This window comes from Gadus morhua, chromosome 19 (genome assembly GCF_902167405.1).
Source record: "Gadus morhua chromosome 19, gadMor3.0, whole genome shotgun sequence".
In the NCBI taxonomy this organism is placed as follows: domain Eukaryota; kingdom Metazoa; phylum Chordata; class Actinopteri; order Gadiformes; family Gadidae; genus Gadus; species Gadus morhua.
In genome coordinates, this window is record NC_044066.1 from 2,146,236 (window position 1) to 2,173,055 (window position 26,820).

The 26,820-nt window shown below is 49.3% G+C and overlaps 1 protein-coding gene across 1 annotated transcript; it reads left to right on the forward strand.

Annotated features, from left to right (window-relative positions):
• The first annotated feature begins 737 nt into the window (after positions 1 to 737).
• On the forward strand, positions 738 to 26,338 carry notch1a (notch receptor 1a). Its single transcript, XM_030341830.1, has 34 exons — positions 738 to 978; positions 2,063 to 2,144; positions 8,919 to 9,181; positions 9,466 to 9,804; positions 10,976 to 11,098; positions 11,352 to 11,585; positions 11,815 to 11,970; positions 12,185 to 12,370; positions 12,511 to 12,624; positions 13,136 to 13,249; positions 13,374 to 13,607; positions 13,887 to 13,997; positions 15,584 to 15,776; positions 15,878 to 16,023; positions 16,185 to 16,298; positions 16,910 to 17,029; positions 17,303 to 17,455; positions 17,694 to 17,922; positions 18,233 to 18,434; positions 18,567 to 18,720; positions 18,957 to 19,141; positions 19,234 to 19,366; positions 19,511 to 19,768; positions 19,876 to 19,988; positions 20,094 to 20,665; positions 20,816 to 21,253; positions 21,343 to 21,488; positions 21,590 to 21,803; positions 21,887 to 21,971; positions 22,095 to 22,257; positions 22,499 to 22,797; positions 23,090 to 23,237; positions 23,351 to 23,448; positions 23,552 to 26,338. Exons 1-34 carry the CDS (start codon positions 921 to 923, stop codon positions 24,815 to 24,817), a joined length of 7,443 nt encoding a protein of 2,480 aa, XP_030197690.1. The 5' UTR covers positions 738 to 920; the 3' UTR covers positions 24,818 to 26,338.
• The last annotated feature ends 482 nt before the right edge of the window (positions 26,339 to 26,820 follow it).

Genomic DNA, 26,820 nt, shown 5'->3' on the forward strand with positions numbered 1-26,820 from the left:
CCCTGTCCGTGGTTGGTTCCCACACTACACACCTTGAGCAACAGACCTTACAACTTTTGGCAGGGCTCCATTTGGCAGTGGGCGTAACATAAGGAGCAGCATGTGTGTGGCTTTCAAAACATAATAATCTTCGCCCTCGAGCTCTGAAACTACCCTGACAGTTTCACCTACCCTGAGAGAGTGAATAAAACCCATAGATTATGAAATCACTGGGCCAACCCTTGTATGTATAGTAGGCCTGCTTGTGAAGCCTGCTTGTGAAAAAAATCCTATAGTGTATGAAGTTAGGCATAACACAGTGCATGTAGGTAGAATGCATACAAATATGCATACGGGTATATGCTTAAGCAATATAAGACGCATTTAAAAACAACACAGTGATAGGGTAGTGAAATGTGTAAAAAAGAACATGGCTTGACGGTTCGGTATTTAAAGCTGAGAAAATAAAAGTTTCACACACATTGCCCATTATGTTGTACAATCTATTCTTATATAATAAAAAAGACAATCTATGTAGCTTAATCCGAGGTTCTTTTATTTTATTTTTTCATTTAGTAATTTAGAAAAGTAAGAGCCAGCTTCCGGGTATCTCTCTGCAGCAGCGGATTGAGTAAGCTTTCATTTAATGGGAGGAGATGGAGGGGGGGGGGGGGGGGGGGGGGGGGATTAGGAGGAGGAGAGGGGGGAGGGGCGAGGGACGTGGGAGGAACTTTTTGAGTTGGGACCCAGAGTGTGTCTGCATTGAGAACTCAGACGCCAATCCGCAACATCTACGACCAGAGCTCTCACGGCGACGGATCTCCTCGTCTTCTTGGATTATTTTCACATTATCTCTACGGACTTATTTATTGAAGAACACCTGGATTGGACTCCATTGTGGATCTATGCACAGCCTACATCTGTGAAGTCGAAGAGGAGGAATGTATCGTTTCTTTGTGAAACTAACATTTCTTATTCCAGCACTCGTCGTAACACAAGGTGAGTGTCCGACTCATGACTGCTTGCGTCTGTTTACACAATGAGGCTGTGGATGTGGTGACTTATAAAAGTATGTATGTCCTATTTGAATGGGGTAGCCTGTTTTCTTTACCGTTTGAGACACATATAATGTGGATATGTAGAACGTGCTTTGTCTGAAAGAAAATGATCGGAAATAACTTGAATGCAAGTCAGATTGAGCAGAACAATGTGTCGATAGTGTGATGATAGTGTCTTCGGCCGGTGATCTCGGGACTGCAGACCGGGCGGCCCTGCGCTCTCCTGCCTCTGAGCAAGGCTTCACCTCTCTGCGCGTTGTACTGTAAACACCTTTATGTTCATTCAACATTTGCACAGAAATACTTTAAATGAAAGATACACTATACGCCATTGTAACTTAAATGAAAAACTTTATAGGCTTCTACTTTCTCTTTTAAGAGAGAGTTCATGCATTTGTTGTTCATCACCACAGGCTGTGTCACCTGCTGTTGCTCCAAACCAAAGTTACCACGCTCTGTCTTCAAACCTTGTGCTATTGAATTAAACAGAGGCTCAATAGCTTAATGGGGTACAGAATGTGTGCGTGCGCTCAGAGTTGGGGGAGGGGGGGGGGCAGCCGGGGCGCAAGGACGGCCCGCTATTGTGTTGGACGATGAGCGCGCGAGTGGGGAGTGTGCGCAGGCGCGCTGTTCCCCTCTGCTGGTAAACAATGCCGCGGGTCCGAATCCTTTATGGCTCGTGCTGGACTCTGATTCTTTTGTCCCGTGCGTCTGAGCCCAGCAGCTGTCGCGCTCCTTTACCCCCGCGCAGCGCGTGCTCCCTCTCCCCGAGCCACGCGCTCTGCGGCTGCGACCCCGAAGCGGTGCACGATATCCCCCACGGACAGTCCAAAGGACAGTGGCAAATCAATTTGAGATGACGACGTGTGTTACATGGAAGTTTCATTTGCATTTGCATCTCCAACAGAGTAACGGTGGTCAGTACCCTGAGCCTTGAGTTACTGTCTACTCTGCTCACATGACGCGCCGTGCGTAATACTCTGCGCCACTTTCTAATAAAGTCCACTTTCTGATGTACCCCATAGGTCTGAAATGCACCGTCCCCACTGAATCATGCCTGCACGGAGGGAGGTGCGAGGCTTTCTCCAACGGAAATGGAGAATGCAAGTAAGTAACACCCGACCATACACACCGTGGAAAGAAGGCCCCCCCCACACACACACTGCTTTAGGGGGGTTGACTTTCTATTTACATAAACACACAAACACACCTCACTCGGCTGGTAACGTTCCTATTTATTTGCACTCTCATTGTTTCTGGTGTGAATGCTTGGTTGCAGGGGCCAGTCGAGAAACAAGTGGTCTTTTTCTAGCCTTTTAGTGCAGTGAAGACGTTCCTTTAGCTGGAGCCCAGAGGGGCCACATACCCCCCCCCCCCCCCCCTCTTTTCTCTCCATTCCACTCTTTGAAAGGCCCCTGGTACCTGGCAACCAGGAGCCATGTGAGGGCCCTTCCGCCGGCCTCTGTGTTCAGCCATACCCCTTATAGCCGGGCCCCTGAGCTCAGTGTGGCCCCTTATAGCACCACCGGGCCCCTGAGGTCAATGTGGCCCCTTATAGCACAACCGGGCCCCTGAGCTCAGTGTGGCCCCTTATAGCACCACCGGGCCCCTGAGCTCAGTGTGGCCCCTTATAGCACCACCGGGCCCCTGAGCTCAGTGTGGCCCCTTATAGCACCACCGGGCCCCTGAGCTCAGTGTGGCCCCTTATAGCACCACCGGGGCCCTGAGCTCAGTGTGGCCCCTTATTGCACCACCGGGGCCCCTGTGCATCTGCACATGTTCCTTCGAGGAAGTTAATGCAGAAGGAGAGGAGAGAGAAGAGTGAGGCTCCGGGGTGCTGTAGAGGTGAGGGTGGGGGGGGGGTTAAGAGACAAAGCCTCCCCATCAGAACCCCTCCCCCACTATAGGCTTAATGAATGCAGGCTCCCGCTGCAGTGAGAGGCCGCATCGGGCCCTAAATCTGTTTTTTCTGCCCTTTCACGGGACGGCAGCTGGGCCTCGCCCGCGCCCGCCGCCCATTGTCCCACTAGGCAGAGTAATGCTGTGTGACTAATCTGAGGGGGCCTTCTCAGAGCACCCCCCACCACACACACACAGACACAGCTACTGCCATACCCCCTGTCCCCACTATGCAGACAATACACATACACACTCAACCGCTGCCCATCCAGCCCCCCCCCCCCCCCCCCCCCCCCCCCCCCCACACACACACACACACACACACCATACAGACACACACATCCCCACACACACTTATCCAGACACAGACACACAAACACCCACACACAGTCTCAAACCTCACACACCCGCTATTCTCTCCGGTCCACCAATGGGCTGGTCTCCTGGTTTTTGAATGGATCCAAACTGCCCCCCCCCCCCCCGGTCCCCTGTGATCTCCATTAGAAAGCACAGATGGCTGTGAGATGTAATTGGATTGTGTGTAGAGGGAGTGAAAAAAGAAATGTAATGGTTATATCGTGCAGACATTTGAAGACAAACAAGGCCTAGACGACGGTTGCCAGGGAAGCCGGTCGGGTTGTTTTGACAGGTCGTTGGTCCGAGCGACCACAGGTTGGAGGACAGCGTGTGATGGATGGATGTGTTTCAGGTGGATTCAGCCGCACAATCAGCTCCCATCTACATTTTTTACAAAAATATTGGGGGTTTAGCAATGGTATCGGTTTTAGTTTGGTCTGTTTTGTGAGGATATCAGAGTGATTTAGCCGTGGTTGTGATTCCAAAGTGGTGTGTGTCTTCAAATGTTTGTGTGGTAAACACAACGGCCCTCAGCCTGTAGTCTGCTGGGAGTTGTGGTCTGTGGGAAGGGGGGGGGGGGGGTCTGTACTGGGAGCTGTGGTCTATGGCAGGGGGGCAGACACTTCAATATCTGCCCTGGGGAGGGGTTTCCTCTGCTGCCACCATCACCCTTAATACCACCCGTGCACACAAAACAAGCATGTGTGCACACACACACACACACACACACACACACACACACACACACACACACACACACACACACACACACACACACACACACACACACACACACACACACACACACACACACACACACACACAGCCTCACTGCTCATTGGCCCCCCTCTAATGTCATCATCCAATTAAATACAGACTGGACCAGATCCCTCCTTTTCCTCCCCCTCCCATCATTTTCTCTTTTCTCTCACCCGGTCCAAACATCCATCACAGTGAGGTCCCAGGAGGGGTTGGGGTGTTTGGGCACCAGGGCCTCCACCAGGGGCCCCATCCTTCCCGCCATAATGTGGAGGTTTCAGGAATGTTGTGATTCAAATGTGCTAAGGGTTGTGCTTATAAATACATGTTTTTATGGAGGATGAAATACATAAACCCATGATTTATGGGTTGAGGTCCTCATGGAATATTTGATTTGAACCGTTGAACCGCCCACGGTCCAGTTCTTTAGTGTGACTCTGTGTAGAGGACCCAGGGAACCAGGCCTGTTCTTTTAAGCCACAAATATCCGTCCCAAGGACAGACATGGTTGGTGACAGCGCTAGGTGCTGTGACTCGGGGAAGTCCTCACCGGTGATTCTGTGACGTGAAGATCTAACAACCTCCTCTTTCACCCCCGACGCTGGACAACAAACGCAGCATATTAGGGCACAGCCGAGCTGAGTCAAATATAGACCCTGTAATTAGGGTAGGGTGAGAGGGTTCGGGAGGTGGTTGGCCTTGCACCTCCGACCCTCTGATGACTGCCATGGGTGCAGTGGCTTTCAGAAATGCTTTGCTAAAATAGACGTTGTTTTGTTTTGAGGTCACTGTTAATAATAAACACGGCTGCAAAGTCTCTCGCGGACGAGCTAGGATGGGCAGGTGTCGCACTGAGCCCTGATAGAAAGCTGGTCGCATTCAGAAGGAGATCACAATGTGTGTGTGGACTTCTGTGTTCTTGTGTATCAGAAGCCCGGGCGACTGCCATTGCATGACGTGCAGATGATCAGATTCCCCTATTCTGCCCCCATAAAGCCTGGCAGCGTTAGGACGTTGGTCAGCCCCCACTAAACTAAGAAGATGTTCGCCCCACCTAAGGAATTCTTCAGCATCCATGTTGACCCTCTTCTAGGATTACTGCTCCAATGATGCTGTCAGAGATCAGCCCTCTCGCTCCTACACTGTATCACACACACAGACCATAGCTGGGTCCAGTGTGCACACTGGTGTCGCTGTGCTTATACTGGGTCCCGAGCCCCTCTAACGGGGGAACACTCCAGACCCCCTTCCTGGGCCCATTCCCTGGATGCCAGACCACTTACCCCCAGAGGAGGTGAAAGTAGCCTGCACACTGTGGGAGTGGGAGGAGTTGCTCTGTGGAGGTGGAGGGTGAAGGTGAAGAAACCTGGTTCCACTGGTTCAGGAGGGAGATGACTAAGAAACATCTATGGCGGACCAGAGATGTTTTGCTTGGACTACAAGTCTCAAGCAAGTCCTGTCAGTTACTTCTCCACTCTGTACTGGGGGATCATGTTACAACCTGACACAACATTTGAAGTCGACGCACGAAGTGTTCACTTACCTGATGACTCGATGACCCTGGTACTAGCAAAATGTGAGGTCTAATGGGTGGCCTGCATGCCCCTCTACCTCCACACTACTACTGATACCTTTATTGTATTATGTTCTCCCAAATAGGTGGCTTGTTAATTGCCATTAAGCCTGATTATTTGTGTATTCTTTTTTTTTTTAATCATTTTTCTGACCAACATTGTGTGTGTGTGTAGAACATTCAAGATCCACATATTTTTTGAACAATGAGTTGCTATTAAATCAAATGTTTATTCCTGGTGTAGCTCTTAGATGTGTGCAGCCAAGGGTCAAGCAAATGATTAGTCACACTGGCTCACTAGAAAACTGGCTCACTAGACTCTGGCATACACAGAGGAGAATAGGGAAGACATTTGATGAATTGTATGTACTTCGATTCCTGCACTTTTTGGGTTGTATCTATCTTTGTTCGATGCACATATTGTAAGTCACTTTAGACAAAAGTGCCAGCTTAAGAAATGTAACTGGGCAGGGTGAGAAGAAGAAGGGAATATGGGTGTGCAATCTGTTGATATAATCCATGAATCTAACTTTATCTATAAAGCTTTAAAGCTATCTCTCTCTCGATATGTATGCGCATTTATCTCTCTCTATCACTCTTCTATCTATAGTCTGTCAGAATGCCTTCCGTCTGCCGCTCTCTGTCTGGCTGTGTTTGGAGGTCCTTAATTCTCCTTTATATATTTATATCATTCCAGCAGTGGCATGCGTGCTGCGTAGTGAGAGTGGGCCAGGCTTTGTGTGAAGGCTAAAGTCAGTCCCCCGAGCGGCAGATGGCGGAGCCGGCCCGACGGGGACAGAGAGAGGGGACAGGAGGGGGGGAGGGAGGAGGAGGCAATTCCACACTCACAAAAGTGTTGGGGGTCGGAGGTCGGGTAGCATCTGCTGTGGCCTTAGGGGACATTGCATCGCATGGAGACCTGTTGCCGAGGGCGAGGGGGGGGGGGGGGGGGGAATGGTGCAGTCCTTTGGGCAGTGGGCGGGGCTTATTTCAGCAGGGGCCCACTCCCCCGCAGGACAAAGGAGATCGATTACAGTTGGTTGTTATGGAGTGGCCCCAAACTACAGTGGGACTGATTCACACAAAGACACACAAACATTCAAACGCAAACGCACACACACAATAGCATTTTTTTTTTACTATACACCATCTCCCTTCTCTTCAGTGAATGAGCTGAAAGGCGGCAAAAGCGTGGAGACTGCAATAGCCAGCCGGAGGATTCTGGCATGCTCCTGTCAATGATGAGGGTCTGGCCCCCCTGTAGAGAGGCCATTAGGGGGGAGGGTAGCACCTCAGCCTGAAATCCACCAGGGAACATTCAACAGCCACACAGAAACAGTTGAGAGAGATCTGTTTGAAAAAACACAAGCACACACACACACACACACACACACACACACACACACACACACACACACACACACACACACACACACACACACACACACACACACACAAAGGAAGTAGAGGAGAGAACATGACAGGGGAAGATGCTAAAAAGAAAGTAAAGGAGAAGCAGAAACAAAAGTGGAGAATGGAAAGGAGAGGAGGAAAGAGGGGAGCTTCTGGAAGAAGAAAACGGCTCAAATGTGGACAAGAGGGACATGTACAGGGGGGGGGGGGGGGGATGGGAGCAGGAGGAGTATAAGTGATGAAGAGACAGAAGTCACAACAGCTGACTTAACACAGGTTCCCCACGTCCCTGGAGAAGAGCCCCCTCCCTAGACCCCCTCCCCCCCACTCCCCTCCCCATCTGCCAGAAGGAGAGAGGAGGAGTCAGGGGGACAGAGACAGAGGGGGGAGGTGGTGGTGGAGAGGAAGAAGAAGAAGTGGGGCTTGATAAAGAAAGAGAGAGGGGAGGGGGGAGGGGGGAGGAGTCCAGTCCAACAGCTGCCCTCATTAACATGCGCACCTGCTCCCTGCGGAGCTCCGAGCAGCCTAACAGATGCCCTGTGTTGCACACACGCATACGCACACACTTACAAGCATGCACACACACAAACACATACACACATAAACGTGTACACACACACGCACACATACATACACACACACACACACACACACACACACACACACACACACACACACACACACACATACTTTTATTGAGTTTTAGTTTGTTTGTTCTATTTATTGCATATCCAGCGCAGGTCAAATGTGTCGAGTGCGTAGGTTGCATACAAGTAACGCCCTGCATGTGGACCGAAAGTAACCCTGCTTACCTTAACACCATTAGTTGACACATGTTATCACGACTAACAGATACAGCTGTATGTTTGAGAGAGAGAGAGAGAGAGAGAGAGAGAGAGAGAGAGAGAGAGAGAGAGAGAGAGAGAGAGAGAGAGAGAGAGAGAGAGAGAGAGAGAGAGAGAGAGAGAGAGAGAGAGAGGGAGAGGGGGAGGGGGAGGGAAAGGGAGAGAGAGAAACACACACTGGTGGTCTACATTCTTCCCATGTTCCTCTTGTGACGGTGGAACCACGGATGGTCGGACCTCTAGACCAACAGTCCTTATCTGTGTGTGTGATCAGCGGGGCAGGTTATTGTAGGCAGAGCAGCAGCCTCTGTCCTCTGTTGGTCTGCTGTGAACCCCAGGGGCCCTAAGTGTTTCCAATCTGAACCACCACAGCGCCCTTGATCACCATGCTCATCTCCAATGAGTGTGGACAGCCATGTGGGTGTGCATGGGTCTGTTTTTTTATGCGTATGTGGTTTGGAAAGGGAGCTGGGAATGCTTTGGCTGGGCCAGTTAGTGGCATTGTAGTCCTAGCATCAGTGTGTGTGCGTGTGTGTGTGTGTGTGTGTGTGTGTGTGTGTGTGTGTGTGTGTGTGTGTGTGTGTGTGTGTGTGTGTTATGAAAGGGCTGTGAGAGAGTCTGATGCAGGGAGACACGCTACAACAACAGCCCATCAGTGACCACCCCGCCGCTGGGGCATTAGAGCGGGAAACCTCTAGCCCCCCCCCCCCCCTCCCCCATCACCCCTCCTCCTCTGGCCCTCCACTCGTTGTTTGTTAAATAGATCATTGCTTTGCTGGTTGCCCAACAGAACAAAGACTTTAAAACTTAGAGATACTTTGTAACTAGTACTAGAGATGTAGAAGTTAATAATTTGAGACTAAACAAGGTGAAGCTTAAACGTTGTCATCATGGAAACAGGAAATCTGAATGAAAACTCATATATTCTCTCTCTCTCTCTCTCTCTCTCTCTCTCTCTCTCTCTCTCTCTCTCTCTCTCTCTCTCTCTCTCTCTCTCTCTCTCTCTCTCTCTCTCTCTCTCTCTCTCTCTCCCAGGTGCCCTCCCGACTATGTGGGCAGCCGGTGCCAGTACCCCAGCCCCTGCCACCCCTCGCCCTGCCGCAACGCAGGCGAGTGTCGGGCCGTCTCCCACGGCAACACCTTTGACTTCCGGTGCGTGTGCCGGCTGGGCTTCACCGACCGGCTGTGTCTGACGCCCAGCAACCACGCCTGCATGAGCTCGCCCTGTCGCAACGGGGGCACCTGCGACCTGCTCACGCTCACGGCCTACCGCTGCCGCTGTCCCCCTGGGTGGTCTGGTAGGTGGAAGGATTACGTTTACTTTACATCACTTCAGCGAGGCTGGATTAGAGACCAATAAAAAATGCTTTCAAATTAAAATGAAAAAAATATATATTAGTACTTATTCAATTAACTAAATGACTAATTATTAATTAGTTAAAGTGAACAATGAATTACTAATGGGTTATTAAGTTCTGAAATTTTAAAGTCATCTGTTGGAAATTGTGATGAACGGAGGATGAGTCGATCATCCATTCATCATGACCGCATCCTCACTCGTTCATTCTGATGGCTTCTCCAGGTAAGTCCTGCCAGCTGGCCAACCCCTGCGCCTCTAACCCCTGCGCCAACGGGGGGCAGTGCTCCGCCTTCGACTCCAACTACATCTGCACCTGCCCCGCCTCCTTCCACGGCCAGACCTGCAAGCAGGACGTCAACGAGTGCGCCCAGACGCCGTCGCCCTGCCGCCACGGGGGGGTCTGCGTGAACGAGGTGGGCTCCTTCCACTGCCGCTGCCCACAGGAGTACACCGGCCAGCACTGCGAGACCCCCTACCTGCCCTGCAGCCCCTCGCCCTGCCAGAACGGGGGGTCCTGCACCCAAAAGGGGGACACCGCCTACGAATGCAGCTGTTTGACAGGTAGCTAAAGGTTCTGCTTCATGTAGGCATGGCCCCCGGGAGGGCAGCTCAGCTCAGGAGGTAGAGCGGCTTGTCTTGTTGCAGGAAGGTTGCTAGTTAGATCCCAGATCCTCCTAGCTGAGTTGAGGTGTCCCTGAGCAAGACGCCTCAACCTGACTGCCTCTGACGGGCTGGCTGTTGCCCTGCGTGGTCGACTCAGCCGTCTGTGTGGGACCTGTGGTAAGTCGCTTTGGAAAAAAGCGTCTGCTAAATGCCCTAAATGTAAATATAATGACTAGGCTTCGCCTACAATCATAGGACAATAATAATAATATCATAACTATCGACACGCATGCTAGCTAACTAGAATGAGGGAAACAGTGGAATAGATTGACGATATGATACCAACGCACGACCATAGTTTTACAGTTAAAGGTTGTTTCACTTTCTGGGTGCATTTAGTGCAGACCCCTTTCTTCCTGACCCGACTGTGTGTCTGTTTGTGTGTGTGCTCAGCGCTGATATTATTCCTCATCCCCCTGCAGCTACATTGATAAACATATAAACCCTACCTACAACCCACATACTTTGTTGAGGTCAATTTCCCACTTTTCCAAAGATTCATTGGTTGGTCAGTTTTGAGCAACAGTTTTGAGGCATTCTGTTGGTCTCCATTCAACACAACAGATTTTACGATGAGTAGAGCGGCTGCTTAAGATAAGGCTGATCTCAACGAGAGGATCTCTACGTTTCTTTCTCGGTAATAATCAACACCTGCCGCTGTGCGGTCGCGTGGGTGTTTGTATGCAGGGTGATGTTGAAACCGCTCAGGACATCTGCCAAGTCGCCGGGCCGATGGGTGGTGGATCGTTGATCAGACAATGACGACGGTGAAGAAACCGCTCAGGGCTTTGATTTTAGAGAGAGTGCAGGATGAGTCCACCTGACAAAGAGTGACAAACCCAGGAGTATTCAGACAAAGAAGATACAATCGTTATCTGTCTCCTGACCCCATATCAAGTACCGAGTGGAAGGGTGGGGCAGGGAGAGGTGACCTAATTGTGGGATATGTCGTGAAGGTGCATGGTAGATGGTATAATATTGCATTATATGTTAACCAGGCTTTCTCGGCTTTGTTTGTGGCTCGCTACGGTGTTGAGGTCGTTTTTTAACTCAACTTTCTTCCCCCTAGGATTCACAGGTCCAAACTGCGATCATAACATGGACGACTGTCTGGGACACACCTGTCAGAATGGAGGTGTCTGCGTGGACGGGGTGAACACCTACAACTGCAAGTGCCCACCGCATTACACAGGTAACCAAGCAACCGCCGTCAATGCTACACAGTAATACAAACGATTAGAATGATAAGTGAGATGAATAGGTAATTAATGAAATTATTATCTTTGTATTAAAAAATCCCAGCAGAAGAAGGTAGTGGGTTCAGTGTCCATTGTACCCAGTATACCTGTAGGCATCCTCCCCTCTATCTGCTCCTTAATGAACTGCCTAACGATTTATTCCAACCACCCGACCCTAACCCAATCATGTTTCCTCTGGTGGCTCAGGCCAGTACTGCACGGAGAACGTGGACGAGTGCGAGCTCATGCCCAACGCCTGTCAGAACGGCGGTACATGCCACGACACGCACGGCAGCTACCACTGCGTGTGCGTCAACGGCTGGACGGGCGACGACTGCAGTGAGAACATCGACGACTGTGCGAGTGCCGCCTGTTACCACGGCGCCACCTGCCACGACCGCGTGGCGTCCTTCTTCTGCGAGTGTCCGCATGGACGCACAGGTGAGAAGAATGGTTAATGTGCACGAAGCTAGCACAAGGTTTGCTAGGACGCTTCTGAAGAATACTAGTCTGTTTACATGAACATACAAGTTAATATATCAAGTTAGACTTAATGAACGTCCAGGACCAGCAAAGATGTTCAAATGAGCCATAAGTCTCATTGGACTGGCAGACATTGAGATCCACAGGAACTGCATTTGACAGAGAAGGCCCTGTGTTTCTCTCTCAGGTCTGCTGTGCCACCTGGACGATGCCTGCATCAGCAACCCCTGTCAGAAGGGATCCAACTGTGACACTAACCCGGTCAACGGCAAGGCGATCTGCACCTGCCCTCCTGGGTACACTGGCTCCGCCTGCAACCTGGACATCGACGAGTGTTCTCTGGGTAAGCAGGAGTTAGGAAGGCACTCCTACCCATCTCTGGGATTAGCGAGGCCTTGTTAGGTTGCTTGTCTAGATCTACTCTTTTGTGTTCCTAATCACAGTGTTAAACTGGATTGGAGAGTTAATTATTTCTGCTCAGAGGGCTTAGGCCGGGTTAGGGGGTGTCGTATGAAGTTCTTTGAAACTGTAATGGTGATTGTTTTTGTACCTCCTAGGTGCCAACCCTTGTGAGCATGGCGGCCGTTGCTTGAACACAAAGGGCTCCTTCCAGTGTAAGTGTCTCCAGGGTTACGAAGGCCCTCGCTGCGAGATGGACGTCAACGAGTGTATGTCCAACCCCTGCCACAATGACGCCACCTGCCTGGACCAGATCGGAGGCTTCCACTGTATCTGCATGCCAGGTGAGAGGGCCTGTCCGTGGATAAGAGGCAGAAAAAAACGTTTTCGTTTGGTTTGATGCTCCAATACGCTTTGCTATAAATATATTTGGAAGACTTGTGAAAGATGGCTAAGGAAAGTTGTCTTTGTGTTTTTTCTTCAGGCTATGAAGGTGTGTTCTGCCACATCAACACAGATGAGTGCTCCAGTATGCCATGTCTGAACAATGGCAATTGTGTGGACAAGATCAATTCCTTCCACTGCGAATGCCCCAAAGGTATGGAACCCCACCTCCCAACACAGCTTTTTTTTATCACGTACTACTCTTAGCTACAACATCTGGGACTTCAAAACAAACATTGAATGCATAACCAAGCAGTCAATAGGTAAAGCCCATGAGTATAGTCTTGTTTGTTTTGAAGAATTAATGATTTTTTAAAGGTACATTATAGTCATAGTGAGTTCTTTCTAATAGTAATTTATAACCGGTTTTGTGGAACTACTCCAACATTAGCATAATAGGCATTGATGTTTGTCTAAGGGCCTAAACACTTACACAGAGGTTCAGGGTCTGGGGTTAGAGACTGAGGTGGTAGCAAGCCTGATGGTTTAAACAAAGTGCTGAGTTAATGAGTAGTGCTGAACCAGCTTGTAAATCAGTGTTGAAATAGCAGCTCACATGCAAATTAACTCTTTTAATATTTAAGATACACATCATAGCTGTGTATATACAATACAGAGGCAAATTGGGATTTAACTTGGAACTTTGTTGATGTTTTCTTTTTCAGGTTTTGCAGGTAATCTGTGTCAGGTGGACATTGACGAATGCGCCAGCACTCCCTGTAAGAACGGTGCCAAGTGCACAGATGGGCCCAACAAGTACACCTGCGAATGCACAGAAGGTACACAACAACACCCTCCTCACCCCACTCAATAGCTTTCATTTTTATTGACTTACAGTCTCTCTGTAGCCAAGAGTGGAATCCATGAGTTAAACAACAACCCCCCCCCCCCCCCCCCCCCCAGGTTACTCCGGACAGCACTGTGAGACGGACGTGAATGAGTGCTACTCGGACCCGTGTCACTACGGCACCTGCAAGGACGGCCTGGCCTCCTTCACCTGCTACTGTCGCCCTGGTTACACTGGCCGCCTGTGCGAGACCAACATCAACGAGTGTCTGAGCCAGCCCTGCAAGAACGGAGGCACCTGCCAGGACAGGGAGAACTCGTACATCTGTAGCTGTCCCAAGGGCACCGCAGGTCAGACCCTAGACACCTCAGTAACTGCCATCACATCTGCATTGTATGGATTAGAATGGGGTAGGATAATTAGGGCGCTTGACTCCCAGTGGAAAGGTTCTGGGTTCAAATCCCAATGTCCACAGTCACCCTGTAGACATTTTTGAGCAAGCAGCCTTACCCTCACTCACTCATTAATAACATGTATCTAAGAAAGTCACTGTAAGTCTATTTGCTAACTACTTTTACAGAATTGTGACTAGACTTGAACTAATCCCCCTTGTCCCCTTGTGCCTCCAGGTTTCAACTGTGAGGTGAATCTGGACGACTGTAAGAGCAAACCATGTGACTATGGGAGGTGCATCGACAAGATCAACGGCTACGAGTGTGCATGTGAACCCGGCTACACAGGTGAGCACTGGGTGGAGGGAAGGCTGGGGGTCTCAGGAGCTGGGGGGTGGGACTGATAGGACAGCTGGCTGATGGACTCAGCCCTGCCAACAATGGGATCGGATTGCCTCTGTGGGGATAGGGACAACAGACCCCAATCTGATACACACACACACACACACACACACACACGCGCGCGCACACACACACACACACACACACACACACACACACACACACACACACACACACACACACACACACACACACACACACACACACACACACACATAAGGGGCACACAAAGGGGCTAACTTTGTTTGCCATTTGAAAAGCCTCCTGAAAGTGTGTGTAAAGTGATATTTTAAAAGGGAGGGCTGGGTCCCCAAACAAGTGCTTCACTGTGCGGATTCACATGAAATGAGTCCACCATCCCCCGTCCTCCATTTCTATCCTTGTTAGTTTTAATCACAGAGTACAAACATTAAATAGCTTATGAACCGACCCTTAATAAAGCCCAACTCTAAGACTTTAGTGGGTCTTCTGCAGGCCTAGCTGCCTTTTCCCATAGGGATCCCCTTACACGGCCCTGTGAATCGGTTCCGACTGGCACTGGTGTGTGAGATTAGGTTAGAAAAGGGACAGGGAGTGTGTGTGTGCTCCCCTCCCCCTCTCCATCTTGTGTGTCCTCTCGGTACTGAGTGTCCTGGACTTTGCCGGCTTTAGACACAGAGAAACAGAAGCCTATTGTAGTCGCAAAGCAGGCGGTTGGAAACTCCCCCTTTTTGAGATTGATTGAAGAGCGGGGGGGGGGGGGGGGGGGGGGGGCTGGCTGTGGATTGGGGGTGGGGTCGATTGTTAATCGGCCATGTGTGAAATGGGGACTGGCCTTCTGTCCCCGTAAACAGCTCCTGGCTTCCCCTTGGTTGGCGGAAGTGTGTGCGTGTGTCTTTTGGGGAAGTCTGCCCCTCTGTGTTTGAGTGTGTGTGTGTGTGTGTGTGTGTGTGTGTGTGTGTGTGTGTGTGTGTGGGTGTGGGGGTGTGTGTGTGTGTGTGTGTGCGTGTGCGTGTGTGTGTGTGTGAGTGTGTGCATATATATGCAGATGCATGAAAAGGGCACCATCTTCCCTTCTCAGACCAAGCTGCTACGACTCCCTCCCCCCGTCTATTCAATGAACTCCCCCGAGAGAAAGGGGACCTGGCCGGGTCAAACTTCCTCCAGAGAAGCGCAGTTAGGGAAATAGTAGACCCTTTTACTGTCCAACTAGTTCTTGAACTCTATAAAACTGGGTGTAAAAACAACAAAACTTTCAACTTGAAGTAGTATCAAGCAGGATAGTCAACAGTTACTATGGTGTTAGATTATGTGTTGCTTTTATAAATGCAAATTACTTGTTATTGTAAAATTGATAGCGATTGGTAATTATTGATACCGTTTAAATTCAACCAAAATTGTAGCAGGCTGAATGAAGATGAAATGACTGAATAAATGTTCAGATGACCTAAATATGTAACAGTCACTGTATAAATGCACTACGAATCAGGTACACATTCCTTATCATGGCGTACATAAATGACATTATCTCATATCTCACACGTATCTTCCAGGAACGATGTGTAACATCAACATCGACGACTGTGCCATCAACCCGTGTCACAATCGGGGCACCTGTGTGGACGGCATCAACAGCTTCACCTGCCTCTGCCCCGAGGGCTACAATGATGCCACCTGTCTGTCACAGGTTGACGAGTGCGACAGCAACCCCTGCATACACGGCCGCTGTCACGACCTGGTCAATGGGTGAGCAGAGAGCCCTGAGAATGAGCTAAAGAAACCAGAATGACTTTCCGAGGGTGCGATTTAAAACTGGACAGCTCTGACCTGACTCTCTCTCCTCGTAGGTACAAATGTTTCTGTGACCCGGGCTGGAGCGGGCCCAACTGCGACTTCAACAACAACGAGTGTGAGTCCAACCCGTGCATGAATGGGGGCCTCTGCAAGGACATGACGAGTGGCTACCACTGCACCTGCAGAGCTGGATTCAGTGGTAAGTCTCACCGACCCAGACCTCATTCTTATGTTGGTATACACCCCACTTCCTTTCTGTGTAATCATCCCATTCCCCTTGTTTGTTAGTGAGGTACAGAAGCGGTGGTGGTAACCCAAATCTAATCACTGTGTGTGCTTCTTCTAATCTGGGTGATGTAGGACCTAACTGCCAAACTAACATCAACGAGTGTGCGTCCAACCCCTGCCTCAACCAGGGCACTTGCATCGATGATGTGGCGGGATACAAATGCAACTGTTTGCTGCCCTATACCGGTACGCTCTGTTCCACCGCCTCACTGACCGTACTGTAGTGTGGATGTATTGATTAGGGTGTTGATGCAGGGATTCATTATCAGCTCGGAAAACACGGATTTGCTCTGCCAAAAGATGAAGACTTTCAGAGATAGCCCAGCAGCCCCATTTTTGTATTAGAAAACACCAGCCAGACATCATGGCCCCTGACAGAAAAACATCAGGAAGAAGGCCCACGGACTAGGGATGTATATTTTGGTCATTCCCATATGGAAAGCTACGCCTGTCAGTGTAGGGATAACAAGTGTATGTGTGTGTATGTATGTTTTGGAACAACACCCATAACATTAGGCTGGGAACTGAAGGGCCTCCAAACCCCATTCCCTGTGCAGCCACGTCCTGTTTCCTGTCTGATATAAAACAATAGCAGGAAGTTGGAAGGTGCTTCCTGCCTGGTCAGATCACCGTGGAAACCGATAAGGAAGTGACATGATAACTGTTGCTTTAGTATTTCTTTTAAAAGATCTGAAACAGGGACCGTGGATAAATGGGACATACTTAAATTGACATTCAATTAAGTGTAACTGGAAGTTGTTATTTACTGCCTTGCTCACGGGTCTTTAAACCCCCAGGGGACAACTGCGAGACCCTGCTGGCCCCCTGCAGCCCCCGGCCCTGCAAGAATGGTGGTGTGTGCAAGGAGGCAGAGGACTACCAGAGCTTCTCCTGCATCTGTCCTGAGGGCTGGCAAGGTACCTATCCACATCATCCATCCATCTATATCTTTATCACCCATCTATCTATCTACATCATCCATCCATCTATATCTATATCATCCATCTATCTATCCACATCATCATCCATCTATATCATCCATTTATCTATCCACATCATCATCAATCTATATCTATATCATCCATCTATCTATCCACATCATCCATCCATCTATCCAGATCATCATCCATCTATATCATCCATTTATCTCTCTGCATCATCTAATAATACTATTGCTCTAAATTCTAAAGGACAAACATGTGAGGTGGACATCAACGAATGTGTGAAGAGCCCCTGTGGTAATGGGGCCACGTGCCTCAACACCGTGGGGGGCTACCAGTGCAAATGCCTGCCAGGGTACTCGGGCCAGAAGTGCGAGACGGACGTGGATGACTGTAAACCAAGTACGTGGCGAAAAGATACAAAATCTGTGCCTGTTTTAGCTGAGTTAGCAAGGTTCTGGGTTCAAACCCTTATGTCTACAGTCTACCTATGCAAATCTCTTTCTGAGAGTCCTAGACCCTACATCCTCAGTAATGCAGACAACAATTTACAATCATTCATTTTGGGTAAAATCATACAATTGTTTTGTCCAAAAAGCCCTCTTGGATGCTGACTCATCCATTCATGAACCATCCTCAGACCCTTGCAGTAACGGCGGCCTGTGTCGGGACGGGACCAACACCTTCGTGTGCTCTTGCCTGCCGGGCTTCCGCGGGGGCCGCTGTGAGGAGGACATCAACGAGTGCGACAGCAACCCCTGTAAGAACGGAGCCAACTGCACCGACTGTGTCAACAGCTTCACCTGCACCTGCCCGGCCGGCTTCAACGGCATCACCTGTGAGATCAACGCCAACGACTGCACCGAGAGGTAAGTCTCTCAGGGATGTCCTTTGATCAATGATTGAGTTAGTTAGTAAGTTGGTTAGATAGTTGGCTAGTTAGTTGGTTATCCTTGTATTTGAGCCCTTAGTCTTCACAGAAAAAAAAGCGGTGTCATAAAAGCATTCATTCTAATTGTTTATGTATTGCAAATATATCCAATCTTGTATTTCCCATCAGGGATCGGTCTTAATCAATCGATATTAAGTTTTGATGACATGTATGGTACTATCTTAGCTCTGACATGCTCTTCATGTGTAGATTTACACAAAGTTAAATCATTTGTATTGTCCCGCCAGCTCCTGCTTCAACGGCGGCACCTGTGTGGACGGCATCAACGCCTTCACCTGCCTGTGTCTGCCTGGCTTCACCGGGAGCTACTGCCAGCACGACATCAACGAGTGCGACTCCAAACCCTGCGTCAACGGAGGCACCTGCCAGGACAGCTACGGGACGTACAAGTGCACCTGTCAGCATGGATACACAGGGGTCAACTGCCAGGTAGGAGAGCGACATAGGATCGTATTGATCAACATCGCATAGGGACTCAAATGTTATTATTATATTTAGTTTGATCACATCTGGCAAACAGATTATTGATATAAAATTGCATATTTGTTTTCCGCGCTCTAGAACCTTGTGCGCTGGTGCGACTCGTCCCCCTGTAAGAACGGAGGGTCGTGCTGGCAGCAGGGGGCATCCTACACCTGCCAGTGTCAGACGGGCTGGACCGGCATCTACTGCGATATCCCAAGCGTGTCCTGCGAAGTGGCGGCCAAACAGCAAGGTAAACCTCAGTCAACCCCGTCTTCAGTCGCAATCAATGGAGGAATTAAAGTCTATTTGTTTTAGACTATTATTCTAGAACTATCAAACTAATTCTCTGACTCTCTCTCTCTCTCTCTCTCTCTCTCTCTCTCTCTCTCTCTCTCTCTCTCTCTCTCTCTCTCTCTCTCTCTCTCGCTCTCTCGCTCTCTCGCTCTCTCTTTCTCTCTGTCCCTCTGTCTCTCTCTTGTCCCTCAGGTGTGGAAGTGGCTCTGCTGTGCAGGAACTCGGGCCGGTGCTTGGATGCAGGGAACACACACTACTGTCGCTGCCAGGCGGGCTACACAGGCAGCTACTGCCAGGAGCAGGTAGACGAATGTTCCCCCAACCCCTGCCAGAACGGGGCCAGCTGCACTGACTACTTAGGAGGCTACAGCTGTGAGGTAAAGGAGCTGACGCTCAGACTCTGTTGATTTGGATCTTTGTTTTCCTAAATAAATAGTGTCTAATACGGGTCTATGTTTGTGTATTGTAGTGTTTGCCAGGTTACCACGGGGTTAACTGCTCAAAGGAGATCAATGAGTGTCAGTCCCAGCCTTGCCAGAATGGGGGTACCTGCATTGATCTTATAAACACCTACAAGTGCTCCTGCCCCCGAGGAACCCAAGGTATGTGCATACATAAACAATGGACACACACATACACACACACACACACGCACGCACGCACACACACACACACACACACACACACATACAAACGAGCACACTGTATTGTGTTATCTTGATGTTCACCGGATCTTCTCTCCCCAGGTGTTCACTGCGAGATCAACCTGGACGATTGCACCCCCTCCACGGACCCCCTCACCAACGAGCCCAAGTGCTTCAACAACGGCCGGTGCGTGGACCGGGTCGGGGGCTACCAGTGCACCTGCCCGGCGGGCTACGTGGGGGAGCGCTGCGAGGGCGACGTCAACGAGTGTCTGTCGGACCCCTGCGACCCACGGGGGTCCTACAACTGCATTCAGCTCACAAACAGTTACCGCTGCGAGTGTCGCACCGGATACACAGGTACTTTAAACCTCGAGCAGAACGGCTGAACTCCACCATGATGCTTTCAGGTGGATCAATCAGACAACCCACTTCCCTATTAACTTCGTTTTTTTTATGCTTTCCAGGTCAACGTTGTGACAAAGTCTTTGACGGTTGCAAGAGCCGACCTTGTAAAAATGGAGGGACATGTGCTGTCGCCAGTAACACCCCACATGGCTTCATCTGCAAATGCCCTCAAGTTAGTAACAAAACAAGAAATATCATCATGCTTCACTGTGAGTTGACCATGGAAACCTTCCATTCCTCTGCGTCTTCCAACCATTGTGTCCTTTAATCCAATCAGGGCTTTACCGGATCGTCCTGCGAGTACGACTCCCATTCCTGCGGCAGCCTCAACTGCAAAAATGGGGGTACCTGCGTGTCGGGCCACCTTAGCCCCCGGTGCCTGTGCACTGCTGACTTCACCGGGTCCGAGTGCCAGATCCCCGCCAACAGCCCCTGCAACTCTAACCCCTGCTACAACGGGGGCACCTGCCAGGTCACCTCCGAGGCACCCTTCTTCCACTGTGGCTGCCCCAGCAACTTCAACGGCCTGCTCTGCCACATCCTGGACTACTCCTTCTACGGCGGGTTTGGCCGCGACATCACGCCGCCCCCGGAGGTGGAGGTGAGCTGCGAGATCGCCCAGTGCGACGAGTGGGCCGGGAACCATATCTGCGACACGCTGTGTAACAACCACGCGTGCGGCTGGGACGGCGGCGACTGCTCACTGAACTTTGACGACCCGTGGCAGAACTGCTCGGCCGCGCTGCAGTGCTGGCGCTACTTCAACGACGGCAAGTGTGACGAGCAGTGCAACAGCGCCGGGTGTCTCTACGACGGCTTCGACTGCCAGGGCCAGGAGGGACAGTGCAAGTGAGTTTCCTCCGCCGGTCGTTATTGTGTAGACTAAATAGATGAAAAGAAACGTTCTCTTTTTCATTGTGTGTACCTTTTGGTTATCATCCTGTTCTTTGTACTTCAATATTAATCCATGTATTAACCTCATCTCCTTGCCTCTTTCAGCCCTCTTTACGACCAGTACTGCAAGGACCACTATGCCGACGGCCACTGCGACCAGGGCTGTAACAACGCAGAGTGCGAGTGGGACGGCCTGGACTGTGCCAACAACATGCCCGAGAAACTGGCCGACGGGCATCTGGTCCTGGTGGTCCACATCCCCCCGGAGACACTGAAGAACGGCTCCACCTCCTTCCTCCGAGAGCTCAGCAGTGTGCTCCATACTAACGTGGTGTTCCGACGCGATGCCAAAGGAGAGCCGATGATCTTCCCGTATTACGGCAGTGAGCAGGAACTGGCCAAGCACAACGTGAAGCGCTCCACCGAAGGCTGGCCTGAGTGGGCGGCCATGCCGACAAACGTCATGGATCACATGAAGGACAGCGTGTCGGCCATGATGGGCTCAAGGAGACGCAGGGAGCTGGACCCCATGCAGATAAAAGGGTAGGTCATCTATTCCATTTGGACACACTGAAGTATTAACCTTTCCACCAGGGCCTTCATGTTAACATGTGGTTCCTCTCCGCTGGCAGGTCTGTGGTATACCTGGAGATTGACAACCGTCAGTGCTACCAGCAGTCCACCGAGTGTTTCCAGAGTGCAACAGACGTGGCGGCCTTCCTCGGTGCACTGGCCTCCAGTGGCAACCTCAACGTGCCGTACATTGAAGCTGTCACCAGTAAGTCGCCCTGGTTCCAGGGATGCTCTCTCGAGCGCATCTCACCCTGTTGATGGCGCTCTGGGCAGCATCGTGATTCTGCTGTGTTCCTTTTCCTTTAGGCGTGAGGCCTGTTCCCATCTCCTCCGAGCTCTATCCGATGTACGTGGTGTTCCTGGGCCTGGCGGCATTGGGCTTCATTTGCCTCGGCGTGCTGGTTTCACGCAAGCGGAGCAGGGAACATGGCCAGCTATGGCTGCCGGAGGGCTTCAAGGTGTCCGAACCCATCAAGAAGAAGCGAAGGGAGCCCGTCGGGGAGGACGCAGTCGGCCTTAAGTACGTAGATGAATCAGTGATTTGATTTGATGTCAGTATTTCTTTTTTAATTTGTTTATACTAAGGTTCTTTGTTTCAATCAGGCCAATGAAGATATCTGACATCAACCTTATGGATGACAATCAGAACGAATGGGGCGACGAGGATCCAGACTGCAACCGCTTTAGAGTAAGACACATTTTGATCCAACTTGACATAACCATGTTGTCCATCCCAACCACCTCTTTGTTGAAGTATGTTGCTTCTGAGACGGAAATATAACCAAACCCCTTTCTGTTTGTAATCATCCAGTTTGAAGAGCAGGCCATGTTGGATCTCAGTGATCACACTGACCACAGGAAATGGACCCAGCAACACCTGGATGCCGCAGACCTGCGCATTGCCTCCATTGCCCCGACTCCTCCTCAAGGAGAGATAGAGAACGACTGCATGGACGTTAACGTTAGAGGACCTGGTATGTTCCAATACAACAACGTGCAACATTTAGACACCACAGCTCAACAAAAGAGAAGATATCTTCATTAGTATCACAATAGCATTGTCATTTATGCATATATATAGTGTATAAAGGCTAACTAAGCAGTGGGTATATGTATATATACTGTATAAAGGCTAACTAAGCAGTGGGTACATGTATATATACTGTATAAAGGCTAACTAAGCAGTGGTTATGCATCTCCCCCCCCCACCCCTAGATGGCTTCACCCCCCTGATGATCGCCTCCTGTAGCGGTGGAGGTCTGGAGACCGGCAACAGCGAGGAAGAAGAGGACCCCTCCGCCGAGATCATATCAGACTTCATCTACCAGGGAGCCAACCTGCACAACCAGACGGACCGCACGGGCGAGACGGCGCTCCACCTGGCCGCGCGTTACGCCCGCTCCGACGCCGCCAAGCGCCTGCTGGACTCCAGCGCCGACGCCAATGTCCAGGACAACATGGGACGCACGCCACTCCACGCCGCCGTGGCTGCCGACGCCCAGGGAGTGTTTCAGGTGCGTTGGGTCCCCCAGAACCTCACAGGAAGATGCGGAATTAGTTTGAGTTTGTCTTTATCCATTAACTGAAAACATACTATATATACACGTGGTATACGGGGAATGGGTTAACCTAGTGATGGTAGTTGGCACTTGGTTCTATGAACATCCTTACTGTACCGACAGTGGCATATTGTTGTTTCTCTTTCTTCTGACAAATGTACTTCTTATAAGTCGCTTTGGATAAAAGCGTCTGCTAAATACCCTGAATGTAGGGCATTGGTTTAATAACTTGTGTTTCATGTTGTAGATTCTGATTAGAAACCGTGCCACAGACCTGGACGCCCGTATGCACGACGGCACCACCCCTCTGATCCTGGCCGCACGGCTGGCGGTGGAGGGCATGGTGGACGAGCTCATCAACTGCCACGCCGACGCCAACGCCATCGACGACTCGGGTACATTGCAGTCTTTACCTTTTTACTCTTTTATTTTTCCCATATATTTTTTATTATTGTGAGTTAACAACGGTATTTTAATTCCATCTTTCTTTCCTTTTTTCTGCCATCAGGTAAATCTGCTCTTCACTGGGCAGCAGCTGTTAACAACGTGGAGGCGGCCATTATGCTGTTGAAAAATGGTTCCAACAAGGACATGCAGAACAATAAGGTGAGCAAAAATTCCAGGTCACCCAAATCTGCCTTAAGTATTTACATTGAGTTTACATTGTTATGAAGCCTTAACATTCAACTTTGTTCTGTTTGTTTTGTAGGAAGAGACACCTCTGTTCCTGGCAGCCAGAGAAGGTAGTTTTGAAACAGCCAAGGTCCTGTTGGAGCACTTTGCTAACCGTGAGATAACCGACCATCTCGACCAGCTGCCAAGAGACATTGCCCAAGAGCGGATGCACCACGACATAGTCCGCCTTTTAGACGAGTACAACCTGGTGAGGAGTCCGGGTCTTCACAGCGGCCCCATGAGCACATCCAGCCTGTCCCCTCCTCTCTGCTCCCCCAACAACTACATGGGCAACCTCAAGCCCTCCCACCAAGTAAAGAAGGTACGGAAAATCAGCTCCACTGGAAAAGGAGGCAAAGACGGAGGGAAAGAGATGAAATCAAAGAAGAAGAAGTCTCTTGATGGGAAGGGCAACCTGCTGGACTCCTCTGCGGTCCTCTCCCCAGTCGACTCTCTTGAGTCCCCCCATGGTTACCTGTCGGACGTGGCCTCGCCTCCCATGACCTCTCCCTTCCATCAGTCGCCACCCATGAGTCTCAATCATCTGCAGGGCAACGGAGACACCATGATGGGCCAGATGAACATGGTCAAAGGCCAGGATATGAACGGCCTGTCTTTTGATCCCAACCCTCCGCGTCTCTCTCACCTGTCGGTGTCCAGCCCCAACAACCAAGCCTCTATAGGTGGCGCCCGAGGAGGCCAGTGCGATTGGATGTCCAGGATGCACATGGGTGTCGGACAACAGGGAAGCATGAGCCAGGGTCCGTCCATATCCCACAGCATCATCGGTCCTCTACACAGTGTCCCCACTGCCACGCTGTCCCAGATTATGGGCTACCAGGGTCTTCAGACCAGCCATCTGGGTCAATCACACATGATGCAGCAGCAAGCTCATTCTCGGCAGCTCCAGCACCAGAACTCCAACTCCACCTCCAATGGCGGCCAGCCGATGAACCAGAGTTTCCTCAGCATGGAGTTGAATGCGTCAGATATGCAGCAAAACAATGGGTCGGGTCACTCGATGCCCATCCACACCATCATACCCCAGGAGACCCAGATCATGGGAAACCAGTTCCTCACACCCCCCTCCCAGCACAGTTACTCTGGCCCAATGGACAATACACCCAATCATCAGCTACAGGTGCCTGATCACCCCTTTCTTACTCCATCCCCTGGCTCCCCCGACCAATGGTCAAGCTCCTCTCCGCATTCCAACATGTCTGATTGGTCAGAGGGCATCTCTAGCCCTCCCACAAGCATTCATTCTCAGATGAATCTCATCCCAGACCAGTTTAAGTGAAGACTTTTGTTTGAAATCGACGCAACCTTATCTGAGGGGAAAAACATTTACAGAGGAATTGTGATAAACCTCATGAAAGACTGAAGATTCTCATTTTCTATACATTTTTATACTAACAGCAATAACGGTTTAAGTAATTTTGTATTTATTTCTACTTTTTTTTCAAATGGATTATAAAGAAGATGGTTTTATATTTATGCTTTTGTTATTTTTGTTGTGTGAAAAACTGGGAAATGACTGACAGGAGTGTCAAATAGGGACTCCTAGATGTTTAAACACTGGGTATTTATTGGTGTCTTTTGTTGGTTGTTATATTCACTGGATTTTATTTTTAAGTCTTTTTTTTCGTTAATTCAAAAATCTTGACAATTGCATTGTCCGAGTTTGTTTGTACAAAGCTTTTTCTTTCTTTCATTCAACTTTTATAGATTTTTGTTCAAATGTCAGTATTAATTGATACGTTTTAAACCATGTTATTTTAAAACCCAAACAAGTTTCGTTCACGAACTACCGCTCACTAAGTCTTATCACTGAGTTTGTGTAAGAAGGTAAAAGACAAAATATGTTGAAGAAATATATATGGCATTCCTGGTAACACCACTAATAAGCAAATCTGCCTTTTTTGCTGGTAGAAAATATAGCACAGAGCAGATTGTAACCAGGTTGTTGTTCATAACATTGGACATTTGGGACCAGATGAAAAAAGGATCATACCAATTTTGATCCAAACACAAATATATATATAATGTGCCTCAAGTTTAAAAGTTACATTGTTATTACATAGCAAATGAACCTCAACCGACCTCAGCAATGGCCATTTTGCTTATTTAATGAACTATGGATGTGCATCTCTTTCTCCCATATTATGTCCGAAATGACTGATCACAGGTAGCATTGCAAACTTAGTATTAACGAAAATGTGACATTGGTCAAGAGATTTCATCTGTAATGTGTATGGCAGTTTACAAATATGTTGAATTTGAGAACCTAAGACAATGTATTGAGATTTTCCTATAAAAGTCCCTTCCTAAACGGAGGACATGATGTACGTTTGTCAAAGAAATGGACGTTCAAATGACATCACCTGCACTTTGTTAGGAGTGCAGGGGGAGCGGGATGTAATGCAGCCACACACAAACACACACAGACGTACGCACAGGCACACACAAACACACACACACACACACACACACACACACACACACACACACACACACACACACACACACACACACACACACACATACACATGCGTACATACATACATACATAAGCAAAACATATGACCTATGCCTTAGACTTCAGTTATGCTATAAGCTTTTTGGTGTGCCATCCCAAGATTGTAACTGGCCCCCATTTGCCACTGGAGGCACCACTGATACAGACAAGAGAAAATGTTTGAAGATGTAATTTATTGTTGGATGTCCGTGCAAATTTGTAATTTGCGAAACATATTTCCTGCTTCAAAATGCCTTGTAAAAAAACGTCAATATTTCAATAAAGAACACTGTTTAGCTTTAATGTTAGATAATAGTCTATTTTCCGGTTTCAAATAGTCTAAGCGGAACAAAGAAGAACCGATTTTTCCTTCTAAACAACGTGTACTGTACTTTTAGTGAGCGCTCCAGTATGTCATTTGCGCACAGGATATTATGATCCTCTGGTACGGTCCGGTATGGTATGATGATAAAGGTTAAAGAATATTGGGGCTTCTTTTTATAAAATGCTTTTCAATTATTTGCCTCAAGGAGAGAGACTCGTTTCTGAACAAAATGCTTAAGTACATTTTAAGTTATAAATATTAGAATGTGTCACATGGTCACATACGTGGGCATGTTATGTACTGCTTTCAGATTCTACAAGATTACTACTACTACTATTATTACCACACGATTTTAGTATATTAGACGGCCTACAATATATTTCTGCATTGTGTTGAGCTGCATAACTTAACTTAAATATTAAAATACTGTACATAACTGTAGGCCTAGTGTGTAGGGCCG

Coding starts and splice junctions, on each gene's coding strand:
- notch1a (XM_030341830.1), top strand. CDS start 921: ATGTATCGTTTCTTTGTGAAACTAACATTTCTTATTCCAGCACTCGTC. Junction 11,971..12,184: donor CATCGACGAGTGTTCTCTGG/GTAAGCAGGAGT, acceptor TGTACCTCCTAG/GTGCCAACCCTTGTGAGCAT. Junction 21,804..21,886: donor GAGGACGCAGTCGGCCTTAA/GTACGTAGATGA, acceptor TGTTTCAATCAG/GCCAATGAAGATATCTGACA.